The sequence below is a fragment of the Arachis hypogaea genome, chromosome 2, assembly GCF_003086295.3.
Source record: "Arachis hypogaea cultivar Tifrunner chromosome 2, arahy.Tifrunner.gnm2.J5K5, whole genome shotgun sequence".
NCBI lineage: Eukaryota > Viridiplantae > Streptophyta > Magnoliopsida > Fabales > Fabaceae > Arachis > Arachis hypogaea.
In genome coordinates, this window is record NC_092037.1 from 14377613 (window position 1) to 14401155 (window position 23543).

General features: G+C 36.6%; 3 protein-coding genes and 1 long non-coding RNA gene across 4 annotated transcripts; 3 read left to right on the forward strand and 1 right to left on the reverse strand.

The window, feature by feature from the left end:
• Positions 1 to 4692: 4692 nt before the first annotated feature.
• On the reverse strand, positions 4693 to 6210 carry LOC112722104 (uncharacterized). Its single transcript, XM_025773080.1, has one exon. It carries the CDS (start codon positions 6208 to 6210, stop codon positions 4693 to 4695), a length of 1518 nt encoding a protein of 505 aa, XP_025628865.1.
• A 2983-nt stretch (positions 6211 to 9193) lies between these two features.
• On the forward strand, positions 9194 to 12220 carry LOC112722111 (toll/interleukin-1 receptor-like protein). Its single transcript, XM_072208089.1, has 2 exons — positions 9194 to 9294; positions 11818 to 12220. The coding sequence occupies exons 1-2, from the start codon at positions 9194 to 9196 to the stop codon at positions 12218 to 12220; spliced, it is 504 nt and encodes a 167-aa protein (XP_072064190.1).
• A 2075-nt stretch (positions 12221 to 14295) lies between these two features.
• On the forward strand, positions 14296 to 15898 carry LOC140178427 (uncharacterized). The gene is made up of 3 exons (XR_011871651.1): positions 14296 to 15075; positions 15168 to 15252; positions 15385 to 15898. It is a non-coding gene; the product is annotated as an uncharacterized lncRNA (long non-coding RNA).
• A 6048-nt stretch (positions 15899 to 21946) lies between these two features.
• On the forward strand, positions 21947 to 22654 carry LOC114924638 (uncharacterized). The gene has a single exon (XM_029289874.1). The coding sequence runs from the start codon at positions 21947 to 21949 to the stop codon at positions 22652 to 22654; it is 708 nt and encodes a 235-aa protein (XP_029145707.1).
• The last annotated feature ends 889 nt before the right edge of the window (positions 22655 to 23543 follow it).

Consider the following 23543-nt stretch of genomic DNA (forward strand, 5'->3'; position numbering starts at 1 on the left):
ATAAGTATTCCTTCAAAGATTTCAAGGAAATGTTTTTGAAAGTTAAGTCAGTGGATGAGGATTTCCCGTTTTATCTAGATGAACACCTTGGGGAGAAATTCCCCTTGTATTGGTGTTGCCAACCGCAACATATATTAGGTCCTGAACTGATAACTAGCCGGAATGAGTGTATTATATCTTTTCTGATTGAAATGGTATCTAAGGGAGGACTGATGTCTGTGTCCGAGTTGCTTCCTTGGGAAGATGACAGGTCGGCTGTGATGGACTACTTTGGTGAGGTCATTGGATTATATTTTGTTTTGAGTAGTTTTTGATTGAATGATGTTTTCTCTGATTATTATTTTTTATCTGTGTGGCAGCTGGGAAATTTCCGGGAGTGTCAGCTTCTACCCTTAGGGCCCGGTTTAAATCAAAAAATTTTGAAGGTTCATCTTCGAATGCTGAAAAAATGGATGTTGGGGGTGAAGTTGACCAGCCCCCTCCTAGGAAGAAAGGGATAGTTTTTAAGAAAAGGAAAATTGAGGTTACTGTTACTGCTGGGAACAGGATAAAAAAGGTGTGATTCAACTTGAAGACCTATCCGGTTTTAGTGCAAAACAGGATAAGCTCCACGCTTTTGACAATGAGGGAGATGGCTTGTCTGTTTGGGATCGGGGGTTTCCTTTCAATGTTGTTGCAGACGAGGTTGCCCAAAGCTTTTCAGACATAGCTCGGGTTGAAGAGGCTGGGGATGTGGGAGTTGATCAGTTTCTTCAGGTTAACTTTTCTACTGAATCGTCTCAATTCAAATATTTGTATCGTATATTTTATACTGTTAAGTTTATAATTTTTAGGTGTTGGGTTTTCGTTTGGCTTGTATCGGCCGAAGTCAAGAGAAGAAGCACAAGAAAATTGTTACCGAGATTGAACAGCATGCTGTTTTGAAAGAACAGCTGACTTCAAAAGAAGCAGTCCTAACTGAACTAAAGAAGAATGTTTCTGATTTGGAAAAGGAATTGAAGGTTGAGAAAGAAAGTTGTGAAAAGGCTGCCGAGCTTTTGAAAAAGAAAGAAACTGAGCTTGAAAACATAAATAAACGAGTTATTGATATGACTGTACAAATGAAGGAGTTTGAGGCAGTTAGAGAGGGTGATATTCTTGATGCCTTTGCTTAAGGCTTCGAACGTGCTGTGACTCAGGCGAAGTTTCTCATGCCTGATGGTGACTTTGCACCTATGGACCCGAGTAAGGTGGTTCGGGATGGTCAGCTTGTAGATGATGAAGAGGTGATTGAAGAAGGTGGTGATAACTTAGTTAACTAGTTTGCTTTGTGTAATCTTCAGTTGTTTTTGCTTTTGTTTTGGGAATCATGGCCCATGACTGTGTTATTTTGTTTGACGGCTGTGTGTAATTAGGTTTTGTATGACCCTAATTACGCTGTCTGATACCCGTAAAAGGGACTTGTGAACTGTATTTTTAATATTGCTTTGCATATTTATCTGTTTTGTCTGTTAAGAGGAGGAGTTTGTAATGTGAATACAATTTTCCTCATGGTGTTTTTTAGCAAATTGAAATTAAGGTTAGTTTAAAAAGAACATGCTAACAAACGTCGTAAATGTAATTGAATTTTATTCAAAGCAGTACCTTAACAACTTAATCCTGGTAAGCTAGCCTCGTTAAAACCTCCTTGAGCAAAATCTTTTTGGGAAAAATCTCAAGTGAAGAAAAAGAATACTAGCATTCTGCTGTGCCTTAGCTGTAATATTGCTTTAAAGAATTGACATTCCATATACTTGGGATCTTAGTACCATCCAAATGTTCTAGTCTGTAAGCTCCTCTCCCGAGGACTTTGAATATCCGGTAGGGTCCATCCCATGTTGCTGCAAGCTTTCCATGGGAAGATGGTCGGCGAGCTTCTTCAGTTTTTCTTAGCACTAGATCTCCAATGTTGAAGGATCTTGGTTGAACTCGTTTGGCATGTCTTCGGCCGAGTTGTTGTTGTAGAGCTCGGTGGCGAATGGCTGCTGTATTCCTGATTTCTTCTATTAAGTCGAGCTCTGCTTGGCGAGCTTGATCATGATTCTCTGCTAGCGTCCGTAAGGATTGTTGTGAAACCTCCAGAGGAATCATAGCCTCGGATCCATATACCAAGCGAAATAGGGTCTCTTTAGTGGATGTATGTACTATAGTGTTGTATGACCATAATACTTCTAGGATTAGCTCGGCCCAGAGCCCCTTGGCATTGTCGAGCTTTTTCCTTAAAGCGTGCAAGACGACCTTATTAGCGGCTTCAGCTAAGCCGTTAGATTGTGGGTGTTCCACGGATGAGAAGTGCTGGTTTATCCTCAGTTTCTGCAAAAAATCTTTAAAATTATGATCGGTAAACTGCCGACCATTGTCTGTGACAATATGTCGAGGAATTCCAAATCGGCATATGATGTATTTCCAAACAAAGGATATCATCTGGGAGGATGTGATTCTCGCCAGGGGTTGTGCTTCAATCCACTTGCTGAAGTAATCAATAGCAACTACCAAATACTTCATCTGCCCAGGTGCAGTGGGAAACGGGCCGAGGATGTCAATCCCCCACTGGTTAAATGGCCAACTTACTACAGACTGGTGAAGATGCTCGGCTGGAATGTTAATGATCGGTGCGTGCTTTTGACATTGATCACACGTTCTGACCTTCTTTCTGCTATCCTCCCACAGACTCGGCCAGTAAAAACCAGCTCGAAGTATTTTCTGTGCTAGGCTTCTTGCCCCCGAGTGTATCCCACATATTCCTTCATGAGCCTCGGCTAACACAAGATCGGCCTCATTCCTGTCCAAACATTTCAAAAGTGGTCGGGAGTATCCCCGCCTATATAGAACGTTATTCATTAATGTGAAGAAAGAAGCTTGTCGTCGGAATCTTTTCTTATCTGAGATCTCTTTCGGAAGAAAGCCTTCTTTTAGGTACTGTATGTAACGTAATTGCCAACTTGTCTCATTAAAAGAGTTTAAAGTGCTAATGATATATATGCTTGGCTTGTCTAAAGTCGACTGCAGTAATGTTGCTGTGTGTGATTGTGTAGTGGCTAATTTTGATAGAATGTCAGCCCTATGATTTTGGTCTCTTGGAATGTGGCAAATTTCTATTTTTTGAAAACCATTTACCAATTGCTGAACAATTTCTAAATATTTCAATAAAACTTGGTCTTTAGTTTGAAAGACTTGATTCACTTGCTGGACTATTAACAAAGAATCACAATAGACCTTTAAGCTGGTAATATGCAAATCAACGGCTAACCTGAGCCCAGCGACTAGGGCTTCGTATTCGGCCTGGTTATTGCTTGCTTTAAAGGAGAAGCGGAGAGAATGCTCGAGGATAATACCCTCCGGACTTTCTAACAATATTCCCGCCCCCGACCCTTGGGGGTTTGAAGCTCCATCCATAAACAAGGTCCAATTTGAGCTTTCGTCATCCAGACATGGCTGGGTGAGCTCCGCCACAAAATCGGCTAAGTATTGGAACTTGACGGATCCTCTTGGTTGGTATTGAATATCAAATTCTGACAGTTCAATGGCCCATTTGATAAGTCTGCCTGCTAATTCTGGTTTTGAGAGGATTTATCGGAGAGGCTGCTCGGTTCTGACGATGATGGTGTGGCCCTGGAAGTATGGTCGAAGTCGTCTCGACGAGAAGACCAAGGCCAGTGTGAGCTTTTCCAACCTAGGGTATCGAAGCTCGGCGCCTTGCAGTGACTTGCTCACAAAATAGATCGGCTATTGACCTATCTCTCTTTCTGTTACAAGGACAAAACTGATTGCCACATCAGTAATAGACAAGTATATGTATAATGGCTCATTGATCTTTGGTTTTTGTAAAACAGGTGGTTTTGAAAGGAATTGTTTTAGATTTTAAAATGCAGTTTCACAACTTTCAGTCCATTCAAAACGTTTTGTGTTCTTCTTTAAACATTGGAAAAAGTTAAAAGATTTTAATGCCAAACAGGGTAGAAATCTTGATAAAGCCGCGAGCCGTCCTGTTAGTCTCTGAACCTCTTTTAGTGTTCTTGGACTTTTCATATCAAGTATTGCCTGACATTTTTCGGGATTTGCTTCTATTCCTCGGCTGGTGAGGATGAATCCGAGGAATTTTCCTCCGCGAACCCCAAAAGTGCACTTTTCAGGATTCAGTCTCATATTATATCGTCGGATTTGCCCAAAAATTTTGGCTAGGTCGTTGATATGAGAGCTGCCGACCATGGTTTTGGCGACCATGTCGTCCACATAAACTTCGATATTCTGACCTATTTGGTTCTCGAAGACCTTATTCATTAATCGCTGATATGTCGCACCTGCATTCTTTAAACCAAAAGGCATAACATTATAGCAAAAATTACCATATTCAGTTATGAAGGCAGTTTTCTCTTGGTCAGATGGATGCATGAGGATCTGGTTATAGCCAGAATGTGCGTACATAAAACATAATGAACCATAACCGCAAGAATTGTCAACTAAAGAGTCAATGCAAGGTAAAGGATAAGCATCTTTAGGACATGCCTTATTTAAGTCAGTGAAATCGACGCACATGCGCCACTTACCGTTACTCTTTTTTACCATAACAACGTTGGCGAGCCATGTTGTGAACCTGATTTCTCGGATGAAGTTAGGAGTAATGAGCTTTTTGACCTCCGCAAGGGATGCAAGGCGTTTCTCAGCGCCGATATTTCATTTCTTTTGTGAGATTGGCCGAGCTTCTGGATTAATTTCCAATTTGTGCATAATGATGGATGGATCTATTCCGGGCATATCGGCAGGAGTCCAAGCAAATAAGTCGGCATTCTCACGTAAGAACCGTATGAGGGAGTCTTTTTCCTTCGTACTGATCGTCGTTCCTACAAAAGTGAATTTCATGGGATCCTCAGTTTGGGGGACCTTCATTAAGTCCTCATTTGGCATAGGCCGATCTTCAAAGTCGGCTCGTGGATCTATTTCTGTCAATCTCGGCTGGTCTGGTTGTATGGAGTTGACCTGCACCATGTGACTCTTTTTGATGGGATTCAAGCTTATGTTATAGCATTGCCGAGCTTCATGGAGGTCGCCGTATATGGTGGCCACTGCATTACCCTGTACAGGAAACTTAACACAAAGGTGAACTGTAGACACAATTGCTGCAAATCTATTTAAAAATGGTCTACCTAAGATAAGATTATACGGACTAAAGCAGTCGACAACAAGATATTGAATGTCTTGTGTCTTAAATAATGGTTGCTCATCGAGTGTGGTTTGTAACCACACGGAACCCAAAACAGGGACTCGCTCCCCTGAAAATCTGACCAAGTCTCCATGGTATGGTTGCAAAATGTTGCTGCTTAGTTTCATCTTTTCAAAGGTGGTAAAAAATAACACATCGGCACTACTTCCAGGATCGAGAAGCACTTTGCAAACTATTAAGTCCCCCAACTGAACAGAAATTACAACTGGATCGTCATAATTAGCATCTGTACGATTAAAGTCGGTTGAACGGAAAGTCACTTCTGGGACATCCTGAATCGGCTGAGGAGCTTTAGGGGCATCTGTTACTGCCAACATGGCCCTATAGGCTCTTTTTCGGGCCGAGCTTGTATTTCCACCTCCAGCATATCCTCCCGAAATACAATTTATAATTCCTCTGGGTTGGGCTGGTGCTTTATCTTTCTCCTTTGATGATGGGGTTACTGTTGATAGGTCAGAAGCCAAGGTTATTTTCTTTTGCATGTGCCCTGCAATAAATTTGTCGAGGTGGCCTTGTCTTGCGAGGCGCTCGAGGAGATCCTTAGCGATCACACATTCATCGGTGGTGTACCCGTGTTTCTGATGAAAGGTGCAATATTTGGATTTATCGACAGTTTTGGACTCTGGGTAAGTGCCAGCCTTACGAGGAGGCTTGATTAACTTGGATTTGAGTATTTCTTTGATAATGTCATCCCTCTTCGTGTTGAACTGTGTGTATGACTCGTAACGGGAAACGTGCTTAAAAGGTTTCTTGCTATCCCGGGGTTTGTCATCGTCTTTGACAATAGCTGATTTCTCTGCCTTTCGGGCTTGTTGAAGTTCTTCGACATCTATCTGTCCCTTGGCTTTTTCACGAAATTCTGCCAGGGTTTTCGGTTTAGTCACAGCAATGGTCTCCTGGAATTTGCCGGGACGAAGGCCGCTTTTAATAGCGTGGAGGTGGACTTCAGGATGAAGATCGAGGATTCTCATGGCGACCTTTGTAAACGAGTAATATAATCCTTCAGGCTTTCTTGTGGGCCTTGTTTAATGGTTGTCAGGTAGTCGGAATCATGCAGGTATATTGCTGATGCTGCAAAGTGATCTTCGAATTGCTTGGCCAATTCTTGGAAATGTGATATTGAATCTGCAGGCAAAGAGCAAAACCAGTCAAGTGCAGGACCATCTAAAAAGGATGGAAAACAACGACATAAAATAGGGTCGGATGCACCGTTAACGATCATAATAGATCGAAATTTTTTAATATGCTGCTTCGGGTCTTCTAACCCATCATATGGGGTTAAAGTCGTTGGCAGGGTGAACTGTCTGGGGAGTTGAAAATTCATTATGTCGGCCGTGAATGGGCCAGCACAGTTGTCGCGCTCCTCTTCCTCAACTTCTGGTTGGGCATCTTCTTCCTCACGCTGAGGTGTTTCAGAAACATGGGTCGGCATTGATTGACGCTCATGATTTTCCTCTCGGTTATGATGATCACTGTTGTGCTCTAACCGAGCATTAACTAATTGCGCAATTTGATCTTGCATTCTTCGATTTTCCTCCGCCATTTGTTGATTTGCTTGTTGAAGCTTGGTCACCATCCGTAGGAGCTCGGATGGGGTAGGAGGAGGAGCATCAGCCATGAATGTATTTTAAGGGTGTTTTGGGACCTTTGTGAATGATATTTCAAAGTTGTTCGGCCCACGGTGGGCGCCAAATGTTCTTGCCTGATTACTCCGAGATATAGCTCGTCCCCTGATAAGGTCGGTGAACTTCAAGAGTAGATCAAGATATACGTCGGCGATGGATGAACGGCGAGGGTGGGTACCTGCAAAGGCACTCCGATGCTCAAATTAGTATAAAGTGGATAGTAGATCTTAGTTTTGGAAAATGTATCATACCTTCGTCAGCTTTCCTTGTCTGCTTTATATTAGTGAAAATGGTCGGCCATTTTCCTTAGGTTGTAACGCCCAAGAAGAGGATTAATTGTAAATCCGACGTTATTGATTAATGGTTGTTTATGGTCATTATGAAATCGTCGGTTATGATCGGATCTCAGGCGTTTCCGAGCTATAACTTGTAACCGATGCTTACTGGTCATATCACCTTGTGACTTGCCCCATCTTTTGCGATGTCAAACCTTCGCACGTACTGTATCAGAAGAATAGTTACGAGCAAGCCATAGCTACCCATGAAAAGAGATTGGAAAAGTACTCTGCTGAGAGGATCCGGGGTTGGAGGTTAGCTTTGAAGACAATCTCCAATTTCAGTGGATTTGAATTACGATGTGAACGGTACGTGCTAGCTATCCTTATTGAACACGATTTTTGGGTGAATTCGCCCCGATTTTGCTAGCTACGACAAAATACTAACATTTAAATTGAGCTCATCTAGCTTCAATGCTACTGGAACTGTGAAGCTTTCATCGCAGTTTGTACTTGTCCACTGTTCTGCACGCTTCCTTGTGAATTTACTTCTGAAGCCATGGTTCTAGAGCTCTGATACCATGAAAGGTATCAGGCCTGAGCTGAGAGAGAATAAAGAAGAGAAGAGAAAAAGGTTGAAGAGAGAAAGCGAGACTTTGGATTATGATCTTACACAATGAATGAGATTCTTACATCACAGGTCTATATATAGATGAGTGTTGCTACTCACAGCTGGTACAGCTGGCACTAACTGTAATTGACTCCTAACAACCCATAACTACCTTCTAACTGACTTAACACACTCGCAACTAACTCTAACTTTCTCTTACTACTATCAATGGGGATTGGGACCTCATGGCATTCTTTGACGTTTTTGTAGTTATGATAATGATGAGGACTATCTGCAAAAAGTTGTTGACTTGATCAGATCTCATTGCTTCTCCGAAATTGATGTTTTTATCAGTTTAAACGTGGAAGATCAGTCCTGCTACTCCTTCACAGGTTTTCTCTATAATGCTTTGCGCCAGCAGAGATTCAAAACTTTCTTCAGGTACAGGTTATTGAAGAGCGGGAACCAAAGAATTTTGGGCTCCAATCAGTGGCGGAACTTGAAGCAAAATTTTGGGGGGCCAGATAGAAAATAATTGTCAAAATGTTTTGATATGGACCCCATTTAAGATAAGCTCGTCTAATCTCATCTCTCTGGTTTGGGTGATATTGCCAAATTTAAAGCCGTTTTTCAATATCTCGTTTCAAAAAGTTAAGGTTAAAGTCATCAGATGTAACTTTTTGAACTTTTGAAGGTTATATCTCACTTTCTTCGTTATTCATTAAAGTAGAAGAACTATCTACAGGTGTTGATATTGTAAAAGTTATATGTTCTCCTTCTTAAATATTAGCCTTCCTCTTAAAAAATGTATTAATTCTTTGATTTTTCATTATTATTTTATATAAAAATTTAAATATATATCCTGTAAAATATGTAAAGAAGTTAGAAGGACAAATATTAAAATTTATAATTATTGAATTTTTTTATCAATTTATACAAATACAATAATATTAATACTTATTGAATATTCTATTATTTTTTATCATATAAAAAATTAAATTGTATAAATAGTAAAATATAAAATAATATTAAATTAAATAAATAAAAAATATCTAATTTTTTATATTTGAATTTAAAGATAGAGAGAGTGTTGTTTATTGAACTTATTAGATATTTTAAGTCATAGTAAAGTATTTAAGTCAATTGAATTATTTTTTATCTTTTAAAAAAGTACTACTAAGTTTTTTATAAAAAGTTTGGGGGCCCATGGCCCCCCTTGTCTGAACTAAGCTCCGCCACTGACTCCAATTATGCCGAAGTAATTGGAAGGTCCAAACTTTCAATAATTGTTTTCTCGGAAAGATATGCACGTGACGTTAGGTATCTAAATGAACTTATCGAGATCGTTGAGTGCAAGAGGACGAAGAAGCAACGGGTTTTCCCGGTCTTTTACAATTTGGAGCCATCACATGTAAGGTATCAGACATCTTCTTATGACTCAGCCATGGCTACACATGAAGAGAGTTATGGAACGGAAATTGTCCAGCCTTGGAGGTCAGCTATGTTTGAAGTCGCCAACTTGAGAGGATTTACATTCAAATCTGGGTATGTTCTTTTCCTCTCCTTTAGACAACATGTAATTAACGACTTCAGTTTTATTCTTTCTCTTTCACCATGTTTGGCCACATAGTATAATTCATTTACACTCAATTCATTGCTGTAGTTTTGTCCCAAATACCATTCAATTACATCAAACAAAGGAGTAACTCATATAAACCTGTTATGCAGTAATTAAGAAGTAAGTAGTTATTAGGATGTTAATACTAAGAAAACAGTATAAATAAGAGATTACACTAGAATATTTATACATGTTATTTCAAATATTTTTCCACAAATTAGCTGCAAGAATAATTAACTATTTTCCAGAAAAATAATCAAATTTATCATAGTAAAATACTGTATTATAATCTTTATAATCAACTTTTTTCATAAATATCAAATATATATTCTTATATAATTACTGATTCTTATGTCTATGTCATATAGTTAGAAATTTTATATTACCAAATTATCTATATATTATTATAGAAGTTAATTTTTTATTTTTTATTTTAACTATGCTAACTAATCCATTCTTAATATATAAAAGTAAATGGATAAGTTTACCTATATTACTTTTAAGATATTTTTCTCTTTCTACTAATGTCATGTCAACAATATCACTTATTTGGCAAAATTTTAGAATCGATCACTTATTTTTTGGCAAATCAACTATTATTTTTAAATCAGCAAAAAAATAAATATACAAAAAAATATACAAGTAATAGAAATATATACAAATTAGGGTGCAAAATTACCAATGACAATAATTAAAAATTAATAGTATCTAACCAAATTTGTAACCAACAAAGACATTGAATTCTATTCCTATATTAATTATTTTTACGGTTATAAACAGAACAATAAATTTATAACCAAATAATTAATTTATTAATTTTTATAAATAACTCATTAAATATAATAAACATCTATGTTACAAATGTCATAATAATATGAAAAAGTATAGGGTACCAATATTCTATCTACCAACTTATTGCCAACAATAATTAATTATTATATTTTAAACACATGTATAAGGAGACACATCCATTAGACACATCCACAAAGACACTTCCATTAAACACAGTCATAAACAAGAGTTGGCAGAAGTGGATAGAAATGTTGTTTGTAACGTAGCGGAATTGTAATAAAATTATTAATCATAATAAATTTTACGTTACAAATATTTAAATTTCATACTATTTGAACTACTTATATAAGTCTCTTATCACTATTCTTTCAAATGATATCAAATTTAGCACAAAAAATTTATTTCCAAAATACAAAATATCTCAAACTTACTCATTGGAGCATCATCCTTCCCGTGGTTAAAAAACATTAACACCCACAAATGAAGAGGAATCTCTTTACTTAGAAATGATTATATTAGATGAAAAGGTACAAAACAAACATATTTATTGTATTTTTAAATTGAATTTACAAAAAAAGAATACTTTAATTAATTTTGCTTTTTATACTTTTTATATTATTTTATAATACTTTATATATAATTGTATTTTAATACCATTAAAATTATAATTCTTTCAATATGTTATTCATTGTTCCTTTTCTAATAACTTAAAAAAATGTAAAGAAAAATATGATGAACAAATTCAAACATTTGTTACAAGAAGGAAAAGTCTATATTATAAAAAATTTAAAAATAGAAGATGCAAATGATTTGTATAGACCAACTAAAGATACAATGAAAGTAAATTTTTTATTCACAACTGATGTTGTGAAAAAAAATTAAAGATCCAGTTTTAAATATTTTTCAACAGTATTTTGAATTTGCATAACGTGAAACATTGTCTGACAGAGTGGGTCAAAAAATATATTAATAGGTAATTTCATTTTATACTATTTCAATTATTAAAACAAATTCTACACATTTTTGTTCTTTTTATTTTAAATGTCATTTGAAAACTGCATGTGCATCAAGATATTAAGGAGAAAGAAACCATACAAATTCAAGATACATCTTTGGAAGACGAACATACATGCAAAGATGGAACAAACAACACAATAAAAAGTGCATGCAACTCAACAATTCATAAAGAATATGCATTCACAAGCACCTACGACATAAAGAAGAAAGTAATAACTCTAAGTCTCTAACAACAATCAATAAAAAAAAAAAGAGGACGAGCATACATAAGAAGACTAAGTTCATCAACTAAAATAAATACAAAAATCAAACCACCAAATAAAAATATCACTTTGTACAACTCCAACATCAAAATCTTTTGTACTACAAATTATTTTAAATAAAATACCTTTCAAATTAAACTTTAGTTTACACATATTTAATTTAATTCTACAAAACATAAAATTTTTTAATATTTATTATATATTATCGTTAATTTACCGCCCCTCGCGCGGGTCGCGGTCTCATTCTAGTATCCTTAAAGTTTAACTATCTTCAGCTTCATGGTTTTTAAAAAAGTAGTTAAATCCTTTAATAAAAAAATGATGAATTCAAGCAACATAAATCAGATGTTAAACAAACGAGGTCGTTATGCTTTGCAGGTCAAAATATGAATATCAAACTATACAAAAGATTGTGCAATTCGTGAACAAATCCTTGCCCCGCTATGATGTTTTCCTGAGTTTCCGAGGCATGGACACTCGGTTCACCTTCACAGGTCATCTCTATAATGATTTGTGCAGGAAGGGATTCAAGACCTTCATGGATGATGAAGCGATGAAGTATGGGGAACAGATTTCAGGCTCTCTTAAGACGGCAATTGAAGAATCAAGGGTTGCAATTATAATATTTTCCGAAAACTTTGCATACTCCACATGGGCACTTGAAGAAGTTGCTATTATCCTTGATACAAAGAAGGTGAAAAACTACCATGTTTACCCGGTCTATTACAAAGTTGAACCGGAACATGTATGGAATCAGGAAGGTAGTTATGGCGAAGCATGAAGAGAGGTTGGGAAAGGACTCTAAGAAGGTGCTGAAATGGAGAGAGGCTTTATCTGAAGTTCAAAAGTTTGAATCAATGATCACACAAACAATGTAAGCACTGCATCTTCCAACCACTTTCTCCTTAGTTTCATCTTGGCCAAATTTTAAATTTGTTTTTTGTAGTTTAAATATTTGCACTTCAATTTTTATATTAAATTAAAAATTTTAATTAGTCACTAAACATTGATTTTTTATTGTTAAAAATAAAAACGAAACATCTTATTATATTCAATGCTGTTTTGAGTTTAGGTTGAAATATTTTAAATATATATATTTTTTATTTTTTAACTACTGACTATTATTAGTTTAGAATTAATTAAAAATTATTCATTAATATAAAAATTTAGTTCCAAATTTTTAAAGTATAGATATCTAATCAGACCTTACATAATTGATGTCTAGTCTACTATAATTAAAATTTATTTTATCTTATTTTAACTCTTCTGGTATATCTACGGATCAAATAATTTATTTGTAAATAAAAAATTATATTTATCAATTTGCTATTAATAATTATACTTATTCTAAATCGGATAGAGTATGCATTCCAATATTCCATTCAATATTGATAATCATTTTAATATTTTAGTGCATACTTGTATATATCCGGAGTAGTTGGTATGTAACGAAAGCGGGAAACTTATGCATAATTAAATGGGCGAATTGAAAGAGCTTCTGCTTTTGCAGGGAGGAAGGAATATAACCTTGTGGAAAGAATTGCTGATAAGGTTCAGGAATGCTTAAAATGGGTCAATTGATGTCACCAGTCAAATAGAAGAGGACCACTACCTTTTTCGAACCTAGTCAGGGACGGAGCTTAGTAAAGACAAGAGAAGTCATAGTTTTTCAAATTTTTTATAAAAAAATTAGTAATATTTTTTTAAAAAAATAAAAAAATAGTTTAGTTGGCTTAAATACTTTGTTATAATTTAAAGTATCCAAATTCAATCTTCATCTCATATTTTTATTGCATAATAATTTTTAATTTTAAACATTCAAAACATATTAGATTAGAGGTGTCAAAAATTCTCAAGAGGCGGGATCTCCGCGGGGACCGCCCCGAATGAAGCCCCAATGGTGAGAAATTTTTTCCGTGGGGATCACTACAAGAAAATGGAACATTTGTAACAAAAATTTTTTATCAAACTTAAAATTGTTACAAAAAAAATAGTATTTTGTAATAATAATTTGTAATTGTTACAAAAGAATAATATTTTGTAACAACATTACAAGTTGTTACAAAATATGATAATATTTTGTAACAACCCTTTTTATTTTGTTACAAATTATGTCAGTTTTTGTAACGAGATGGTGTTTTATTACAAAATATTGTAATATTTTGTAACAAAAAGAAAAGTAGTTGCAAAAATTTAAAATATTTTGTAACAAAAGATTTTTTTGTTTCAAAACCTTCAATTGTTTTGTAACAAAAAATTAATTTGTCACAAAATTCAACATTGTTTGTAACAAGTTACTTAGTTTGTCACAAAATGTAAGTATATTTTATAACAAAAAAATTATTTCAAAATGTTAAGCACTTAGAGAGTAAAAAAAATTGTTTATATAATTCTTTTTAGAATAATTTTATTTTTCTTCAAAAATTAAAATATTTTATATAATGTAAGACCAAAAACTTTTGAAAAAGGACTATCATGAGCTAATTTCAAATTCAATATTTTTGTAGCTTTAATTTCAGAATTTCTTTATTAAAAATAATTAAAGTAAGTTTTGATTAATTGAATTTGAAATAAATTAAGATCTTTATTCAATTTTATAATTATTGAGATATTTTCTATATTTAAATTAACGTTAGTAGTTATGAAATAATAAGAATTTTATGACTTAATTTAAATAGTTAATATTTTTATAATTCAATACTTTAATTTTTAGACTTAAAAAAGATTAATCTTATTATCTAGTAAACTCAATTAAAATATTTTATTTTAAATTAATTAGTACTTTGGTACAACAAATAATATTTTAAAGTCATTTTTAAATATTTTAAAAGAGTTCAAATTAATATCATATGCCCCAATTTTATTCAAATTATTCTACTCTAATTAAACACAAAAATCTCTAAATCAAACCCTATTTTCCAACTAACCCTAATTCTAATTTAATCTAATCCTAACTCCTCTTACCCACCAAACAGCCACAACCCCTATCCTAAACACACACACAACACAACACAACACAACTACCACAGCAATCTCAGGAAAGGGGAAAGCATAATCAAACGAAGGAAGAGAAGGGGAAAGCAGAATCAGGGAAGGGGAAGAGAGGGGGAGACTGCGCCTATTGCTGCCGTTGGAGAACAAAATCGTGGCGGAGGGAGCGCCAGGGGAGGAGGAGCTCGCCGCCGCTACTGCGCCTTGTTGCATACACCGCCGCTGTCGTCCAGGGAGCCGCCACCTCTGTTCGTAGTCGCTATTCTTCCTCACCACGTCGCCGCCATCCTTGAGTTCATGAAGAGGGAGACTGACGGGAGGAAGTGGCACGCACGGGAGAGGAAGAAACTGTCTCTGCGCCGCCGTCGTCCACAAGCTCGGCCGCCTCGCCATTGTCATCGCCGAGCTTCCATAGCCGCCGCGTTTCACTGCGGTTGAGGGTGTCTCCACCACCGAACCTTGGTCAATGATACTGCCGCTGCGCACGAGAGGAAGATGAGCGATGAGACAGAACATGACTGAGGGAGAGAAAGGGGGTCGTTGTCACCACTGGGATGATACTGCCGATGATACTGCCGCCACCATATTTCACCTTGGCCAGCAGCATCCTCCTTGTTCTGATTTCAATTTCCCCAATTTTAAAACGTAATTCCTTTCACCCTTGTTCTGTTTTAAATTTTGTTCTTTGCTATGTTCCTGTTTCACTCATGGTAGCATGTATCTCTGATTTAATTCAGCCCCTTTGCTTCATCTGTTTGTCTACTACAATCATCTGGAATACTGACGTCGGTGATATTACAGATCTGCTAGAGTTGCTATCTGGTGAGTCCAATGCTACTTCTTTATTTCTAGAGTGATCTTTTCCTTGATTACGGTCTATTTGCACGTTTTATTATCACTGTTATGCTTGTTCTGAGTCAGATTGTGACATATACCTTGTTTTGAAATCTCCAGGGCAGTAATTGCTTTTAAATTCCGATCCAATTTAGATCCTCTGTTTTTGCTGCATTACCATCCTTCTTGTCTTGGTCTCAATTCCATTTTGGTTCGGCCGAGCTTCCTCTGTTGCCGGGAGAACTTGAAAAGAGAGAGCTCACCACCATTTCTTCCTGTCCCCTTTCCCGGGAGAGCGAAATTCCCCTGAGACAGGCGCGGGGATCCCCGCCCCATCCCCGATAATTTTCTGAATTTTGGAACTTACTTAAATACCCTTACTTTATTACTAACATAGGGGGTGTTTTAGTAATCTTACTGTATAGGACGGATAGTTTTAGCTCGATTTTTATTGAAAATAATAATGAAACAGAACCGACTCAAGATGATGAGGATCAAGCAATTGAAGCATATGTTCAAGAAACACAAGAAGAAGGAACACATATTTTAAAATTTTATTTTATGAACTATAATTTGCTATATTGTATTTCTGGACTTATAATCTTGGATAAGATATGTTTGTGTGTTTGTAATAGTATTTTGTAGTTTGTTTTTTGGTTTTTTTGATATTTTTTACTATAATTTTCATATAAATATTAAACATAGGGAGATGGGAAATGGACCCCGCGAAAAATACGAAAAACGCGGAGAACGAAAATAGGGACAATTATCCTCCCATAACGAGGATCGAGGCGGGAATGGAGATTAATTCTGGGGGCGAAAATGGGGAGCAGGGAGGCATCTCCCGCCCCTGCCCCGCCTCTGCCCCGCCCCATTGACATCCCAATATTAGATTTAGATTCAGTGAACCTTTTGTTAATTTTCACAACACACCAAAATTTTTTACCCCCAAAAATTTTGTTTCAAATTTTGCCACTGAACCCAGTAATATACCAAAACATAACCTTTTGTCAATTTGTGTGTCAATTTCATAAAACCGGACCAGATTTCTTTTTATGGTGTTGTATCTGTTTGTGTGCATTGTGGATTTGTGAAAGCAGTGCTGCTCTACCTCATATTAATGGCAGATGTGTATCACATTATTCCTGACTCAGATCACTATACTTGCCTTGTTGATCTCCTTGGAAGACATGGTTTTATAAATGGTCTTTGAATTCTTGAAATCTATCTATCTATCTATTTTTATTATATAAAAATTGATACAAATTGTTTTACATTGAGTTTAAACCTTATTTTTTTTTCTTTAATAATGTCATATCAACAATTTTATTTGATAACATTTAAAAATCAACCAATCAACTTTTAGTAAAATATTTTAAAAAATAAAAATAATAAATTGTTTTATAAATTTTTAAATTCATTATATAGTATTATCATGCTGTTTTGAATAACATTTATAATTCATTATTTATTTGTATTTATGAGTGACTTTTTATTGGCACAAATGTTTTTACTCCTCTTTTTTATGTACTACAATAATCACAACCAATTAACTATAACCTCCATAATTAATTAACATTTTACATATTATTATTAAATAAAAATATAAAATACTAATTAACTGCAATAAACATCCATGTTAAAAGTGTCATAATAATAATATTAAATTATTAATTTTAACAAATTTTAAGTTACAAATATTCAAATTCTATATTATTTGACATATTTGTATATTATACATATAACTTTTAGAGTCTTACTACTATTACCTCATTCTCAATCAATTTTTTTTATGGAACATCTCAAAGTTATATAATGGGACATTATTCTTTAGACAATATTGTCAAACAAACCGACAATTAGTTTATTAAAGTCCATGTGATTTGTCTATGAAAAATATTTACACCAACAAATAAAAAAAGTTTAACTATTTTGTTGGTCCCTATAGTTTCAACTATCTACTTAAAAATGATTATATTAGATGATAAAATACAAAATAAAAATACTTATTGCATTTTTAAAATGAATATACAAAAAAAAATTTATTCTTATTACCTTTTTCATTATTAATATTATACATATAATTATATTTTAACATCCTCATACCTATATTTACTTCAGTATGTTATTGTGAGGAAAAAAAATTAAAACTTAACAATTTTGCTGACTAATTTTGAACTATGACTTATTAAGATCACATAAAAAGACTAAATACGGTACAGGTATGCCTGCAGGTAGGATAGGGTATATAGTGAAGGAAGTGAGAGTTAAACCCACAACTTACAATAAGTGAACAACCACTAAACTAGTTAGTTAATTTAGTAATTTAGAGTATTAGTTTTTTTTATCTTTTATGTTATTAATATGTATAAAATTCGAAATGATTGAATTTTATATTTACTTTGAAAAAATTTGATATTTCTGCGGGTAGGATAGGGTAGGGTAGGGTTTAGAACTTTAGGGTGCGGGTAGGGTTAGGGTTGAGAGATTCTCAACCCGCGAGTAGGGTAGGGTAGAGTTTTAATGAAATTTTCAATCCGCGGGTAGGGTTAGGGTAGGGTCCAAACCCTACGGACCCTACCCTACCCTACCCATTACCAACCCTATTCGTCGACTAAAATAAATACAAAAATAAAAAAAGATAAAATTTTATACAACTCTAATATAAAAAAAATTTTAAATAAAAGATGCATCAAATTTAATATTAGTTTATATATATTTTATTCATTTCTAAACAATATAATATTAGTTATGAAGCTTGATCTGAGATGGAATTAGTTATATGCGCTTAATGATAAACTTGTGTTTCTGCCTTTGCCACTATTTCATCTTTATGCTGAATGGTATTGCTATATAGGCCGTATAGCAACTCAAATTTGCAGGTAAAAGTTCACAAATGATCCGGATTTCATTATACATGTATATATGTGGAGATGTAAACTGGATTAATATGTTGGGATGCATGTTTTCTGATTTCAGCTTTCATGTATATCAATTTTGAATTGTATTTTTTATTTTTTTTTGGGCTAAACAATTCAAAACCATGATGATTAAGATCATTGAACCTAGCTGAAATAGTGTTATTATATGTCAAAGCTATGATAATCTACATCTTACCAAGCATGCAGCAGTTAAATTAACTAACTTCTAATCAAAGGTAGGTACAACAGCTTTAATAATCCCTTTGGAAATATATAACACAAAAATAAAGTAACTTCCGTTGTCATTAATATTCGAATTTCGGGCATTTCTTACATATAATGTAGATGCAGGTCTTCTTTTTCCAATAAGTTATACCAATAATACCATGAACTGATGTTTTATCAATGAACTTCAAATTATTAGTGTAATTTATTTAAGAGTATCTCTCAAAGAGGATTTAATTTTATTTCGGTAGAAACAAATCTATTTATCTATTCTTAATATATAAAAGTAGGTACAAGATTTACCCACATTGCTTATAAGTTATTTCTCTTCTTCTACTAACGTCATGTCAGCACCAACGCTTATTTGGCAAAATTTTAGAATCCACCACTTAAATCTTGCCAAATCAACTTTTATTTTCACATAAAAAACACAAAAAATAACTAAAAAACACAATAAAAACCAACAAATTAACTTTTTCCAAATCAATCCTTATTTCTAAAACAACAAAAACACAAATTAACATTTACCCCAACAAAAAGCTCTCAAAACCAAAGAGTTTATTACCTTTCTCAAACCCTCACCCTCTTAGCATCTCTCCGTACCAAGATCCTATTTCCTCCATCCTCTTCCGGTCCCATCCTATTTCCTCCATCCTCTTCCGGTCCCATGAGCCATTGTTTTTTCCTCAAAACAAATTGTACATCGCGATGTCCATCTCCGGAGGAGCCGTATTGCATAAATTGCAGAAACCAGGGCAAACTTCATTCTTCCTCTTGCGGTTTCCCTGCCAGAGCTCGATTCTGGGTCTTCGACCAACGTCACCATTCGGCGCCACCAACGAAGGAAATTTGTCTCAGGTATCTTCCTAAAGATTTTCAACTTTGTCTTTTACTCTTCTCATAGTTCAATATCATTTTCAATAGTCCTATTTATTTGTTATAAATAATAACATTTTAATTGTGAACTCATTGCAAGTAGCACAAGTTTATGTATTCCTCTTTTGTAAACGGTTCTGTCCAACACTCACAACCAAAATTAATGTGCATTTAAAATTATTGCTCCCTATATACTATGATTGAAATATTTCATCATCAAATTATAAATTGTTATTTTACATGTGGAGTAATTCTTCCACACTTTACATTTACGTGTTCCTCTTTTTCAAATTGTTATTACACATGTGCAGTATTGCTTCTACAATTTACTTAGAATGGATTATCATTCTTTGACCATGTCTTATTCTCTTTGTTGTAGAAGGATTTGCTGTGGTAATGACAAACAGAAAGAGTTAATACCCAAAATTGGGTAAAAAACCTAAACAAGCCAAAGGGATATCAAATTTACACAAATAAGCCAAAGCAAAATCTGATTCATCAATCAACCAAAGGACATTTCTATATAGTTCGAATCAAATAGGTTCGAACTCACTTTCCAAGTAATTCGAACCAAATAGGTTCGAATTACACATGTAGAACAAAGCAACATAATTCGAACCAAATTGGTTCGAACCCAAACTTGATAATTCGAACCTAATAGGTTCAATTTACACGTAAATTAATTCGAACCAGCTTGATTCGAATTACACAGACCATATTTCGTACTAGCCTGGTTCGAATTAGTGAGGAGGAAAGCTGTATATATATGGTGTGAAGGTGAGTTGCTATCATTAGAGTGGGGTTACATGGCTAGTGAGGAGAGTTTCGCTGTGTTGGTTCACCACAGAGGATCCATTAAGAAGAAAACTCGTTCCGGTGTGAAGTTCACTGATAAGGATCCTCTCTGTATTATCGTCACGCCTACGATGAGGTATGAGGACCTTGTTAGCTCTGTACTGCTGAAACTCGGTCTGGAAGGTGTGAAATAGGTTAAGAAGTTTTTTTTATCGATTTCCAATCACGGTGCTCCAGGACACCGTAAAGTACGATTGTTTCACGATCGCGAGTGATGAGGACTTGCAGGTCATGTTTCATTGTCGCCGGCAGTTTCCAGAGGTTCGGACACAGAACTGTTGGCAAAGTTGGTTGACGCGGTGTCCAGCTCGGGGGGTTCGAACCGGAATACCACCACTTTAGCCACGATAGCCGGTTCTAGCTCCAGACCTGCCGTTGCATCTTCTTCCATCCCCGCGTACGAGCCACCCGTCCAACCTGTCGCCTCCCCTTCGTTCGCTGTTGATCTCATCGGCAGTGTAGGTGACGAGGTCGGTGAAGGTGGGTATCTACCGACATCTTTACAGTGTGCTGCACCGGCTGGGGTTGGAGATGGATTCTTGGATGATCCAGAGGACGATGATGTCGAGCCGGATATGATTGCTGATGATAGTGGCGATGATGTTGGAGCAAGTGTGCCTGCTGGGCTGGGCGGTGGTTCTAGCTCTGGCACGCAGCAGTACCCTCCACATTTTTCCTCTTTGGACTTCGATGCCATGAGGCAGGAGGGGGTTGCTGGGCAGCCGGCTGGATTTGGCGCTAGAGATGCTGAAGGGTCTGCAGGTCTGACAGAGTTTCAGGTTGGTCAGCAATTTCCGGATAAAGAAGAGGCCCTGTTAAGTGTCAAGACTTACAGCATCCAGTGAGGGGTACAGTACAAGGTCGTAGAGTCTGACTATCGCCGGTATGTGGGCAAGTGTTCTGAGTTCGGCAATGGATGCACATGGTTGATTCGGCTCAGTCTCCGACGGCGCAAGGGGATTTGGGAGGTCAAATGTTACAACGGACCGCATACTTGTCTCGCCACCTCCATTTCCAGCGACCATAGGAGTTTGGATTACCATGTCATATCGGCATTCATTATGCTAATGGTGAGGGCTGATGCATCCGTCAGCATCAAAGTGCTCATAAATGCCACCGCCGCACACTTTGGGTTTAGGCCGACTTACAGGAGGGTCTGGTTGGCAAAGCAGAAGGCTGTTGCCCTCATCTATGGTGATTGGGATGAGTCGTACAACGAGCTCCCAAGGTGGGTGTTAGGAGTGCAGTTGACGATGCCTGGTACTGTTGCAGTGCTAAGGACGAGCCCTGTTCGTGTCGGTGGATAGTTGGACGAGTCTCGAGCTTATTTTCACAAACTATTCTGGACCTTTCCACCATGCATTGAGGCATTCCGTTATTGAAATCCCCTAGTTAGTATTGACGGCACCCATCTATATGGCAAGTATGGGGGAACGTTGCTTGTCGCGATTGCACAGGACGGGAACTCCAACATACTCCCTGTTGCATTCGCATTAGTCGAGGGTGAGAATGCCGAGTCGTGGTCCTTCTTTCTCTCCCACCTGCGTGAGCATGTGACACCGCAAGCGGGTTTGCTGGTTATCTCGGACAGGCATAACGGCATCAAGGCCGCCCTTGAGGCTCCTGACAGAGGCTGGTTACCTCCATCTGCATACCGGGCATTCTGCATTTGACATGTTGCGGCAAATTTCGCCCTCACCTTCAAGGGCAAAGACGCCAGGAGGCTACTTGTGAATGCGGCGTACGCTAAGACCGAGGTCGAGTTCCAGTACTGGTTTGATATTCTTAGGACCGAAGACCCGGCGATGTGTGACTGGGCTAACCGGATTGAGTATTCCTTGTGGACACAGTATTGTGATGAGGGGCGTAGATTCGGACACATGACGACGAATATATCTGAGTGTGTGAACTCGATCCTCAAGGGTGTCAGAAACCTCCCTGTGTGCTCGCTAGTCAAGGCAACATACGGCAGGTTGGCCGAATTATTTGTTCGCAAAGGGAGGGAGGCTGAGGCGCAGATGGGTACCGGACAACAATTTAGTCAGCACTTGGTGAAGTGTATAGAGGCCAACTTGAAGATGGCTAGGTGCTTCACGGTAACTGTGTACGACAGGGATAACTCCGAGTTCACCGTTGCAGAGACAACTCTGACTGGTTCTTTCTCACTGGGTACCTACAGAGTCTCGCTTGCATCTCACACATGTGACTGCGGATACTTCCAGGCACTTCATTTCCCGTGTCCCCACGCACTGGCATGCTGTGCCTACTCACGGCTTACATGGGAGCCTTACGTCCACCAGGTGTATCGTCTTAGTTCGGTCTTCAGTGTGTATCAGATGGGTTTTACACCTCCCATTCCGGAGGATTTCTGGCCACCATATGACGGGCCAACTGTCATCCCTGACCCCAATAAGAGGCGTGCGAGAGAGGGTCATCCCAGGTCCACTCGGATATGGACCAATATGGACGAGGCAGATCCGAACCGGCCAAAGAGATGTGGGCTTTGTCGGTAGCCCGGCCACACACGTCGGAGTTGCCCACAGCTCGGAGGAGCAGATCACACACGGGGACATGATTAGGTGTATTGGTGGCTTTGGTACTTTTGTTATTTCAATTTCGCGTTTAGATTTCACTATTATCGGTTTTCTTGCTTGTAGTTGGTGACTGATAGAATTTGTTAACGTTAGTGCGATGTACTTTGAATGGGATTTTAGTTAATGAATATTTTCTGTCACCACAGTTTTAAACGAAATGTATGTCTAATGCACACCGGCAAAAATAACTTTACGATTTTTATTAAGACATGATGCGGAAACTATGTTCGTAACTTAAATTGCTTGCTAGAACGAATTCTGAGTAATTCGAACCATGCTGGTTCGAATTACTTTGTAAATATTTATTCAGTGTAAATCGAACCTATTAGGTTCGAATTATCAAGTTTGGGTTCGAACCAATTTGGTTCAAATTATGTTGCTTTGTTCTACATGCGTAATTCGAACCTATTTGGTTCGAATTACTTGGAAAGTGAGTTCGAACCTATTTGGTTCGAACTATATAGAAATGTCCTTTGGTTGATTGATGAATCAGATTTTGCTTTGGCTTATCTGTGTAAAATTGATCTCCCTTTGGCTTGTTTAGGTTTTTTACCCCCCAAAATTGTTAGATGAAAATCAACCAATCACTATTTAGTAAAATATTTTAAAAAAATTAAAACAAAAAACTCTTACTTATTATAAAAGCTGATACTAACTCTCTCCACAATGAGTTTAAGCCATCTTTTCTTTGCTAATGATGCCACGTCAGCAATTCTAATTACTTGGCAAAAGATGAAAACTAACCAATCACTATTTGGTAAAGTGTTTTAAAAAAATTAAAACAAAAAACTCTTATCTATTATTATTG

Coding starts and splice junctions, on each gene's coding strand:
- LOC112722104 (XM_025773080.1), bottom strand. CDS start 6,210: ATGAGAATCCTCGATCTTCATCCTGAAGTCCACCTCCACGCTATTAAA.
- LOC112722111 (XM_072208089.1), top strand. CDS start 9,194: ATGGCTACACATGAAGAGAGTTATGGAACGGAAATTGTCCAGCCTTGG. Junction 9,295..11,817: donor GGATTTACATTCAAATCTGG/GTATGTTCTTTT, acceptor TATGCTTTGCAG/GTCAAAATATGAATATCAAA.
- LOC114924638 (XM_029289874.1), top strand. CDS start 21,947: ATGTGTGACTGGGCTAACCGGATTGAGTATTCCTTGTGGACACAGTAT.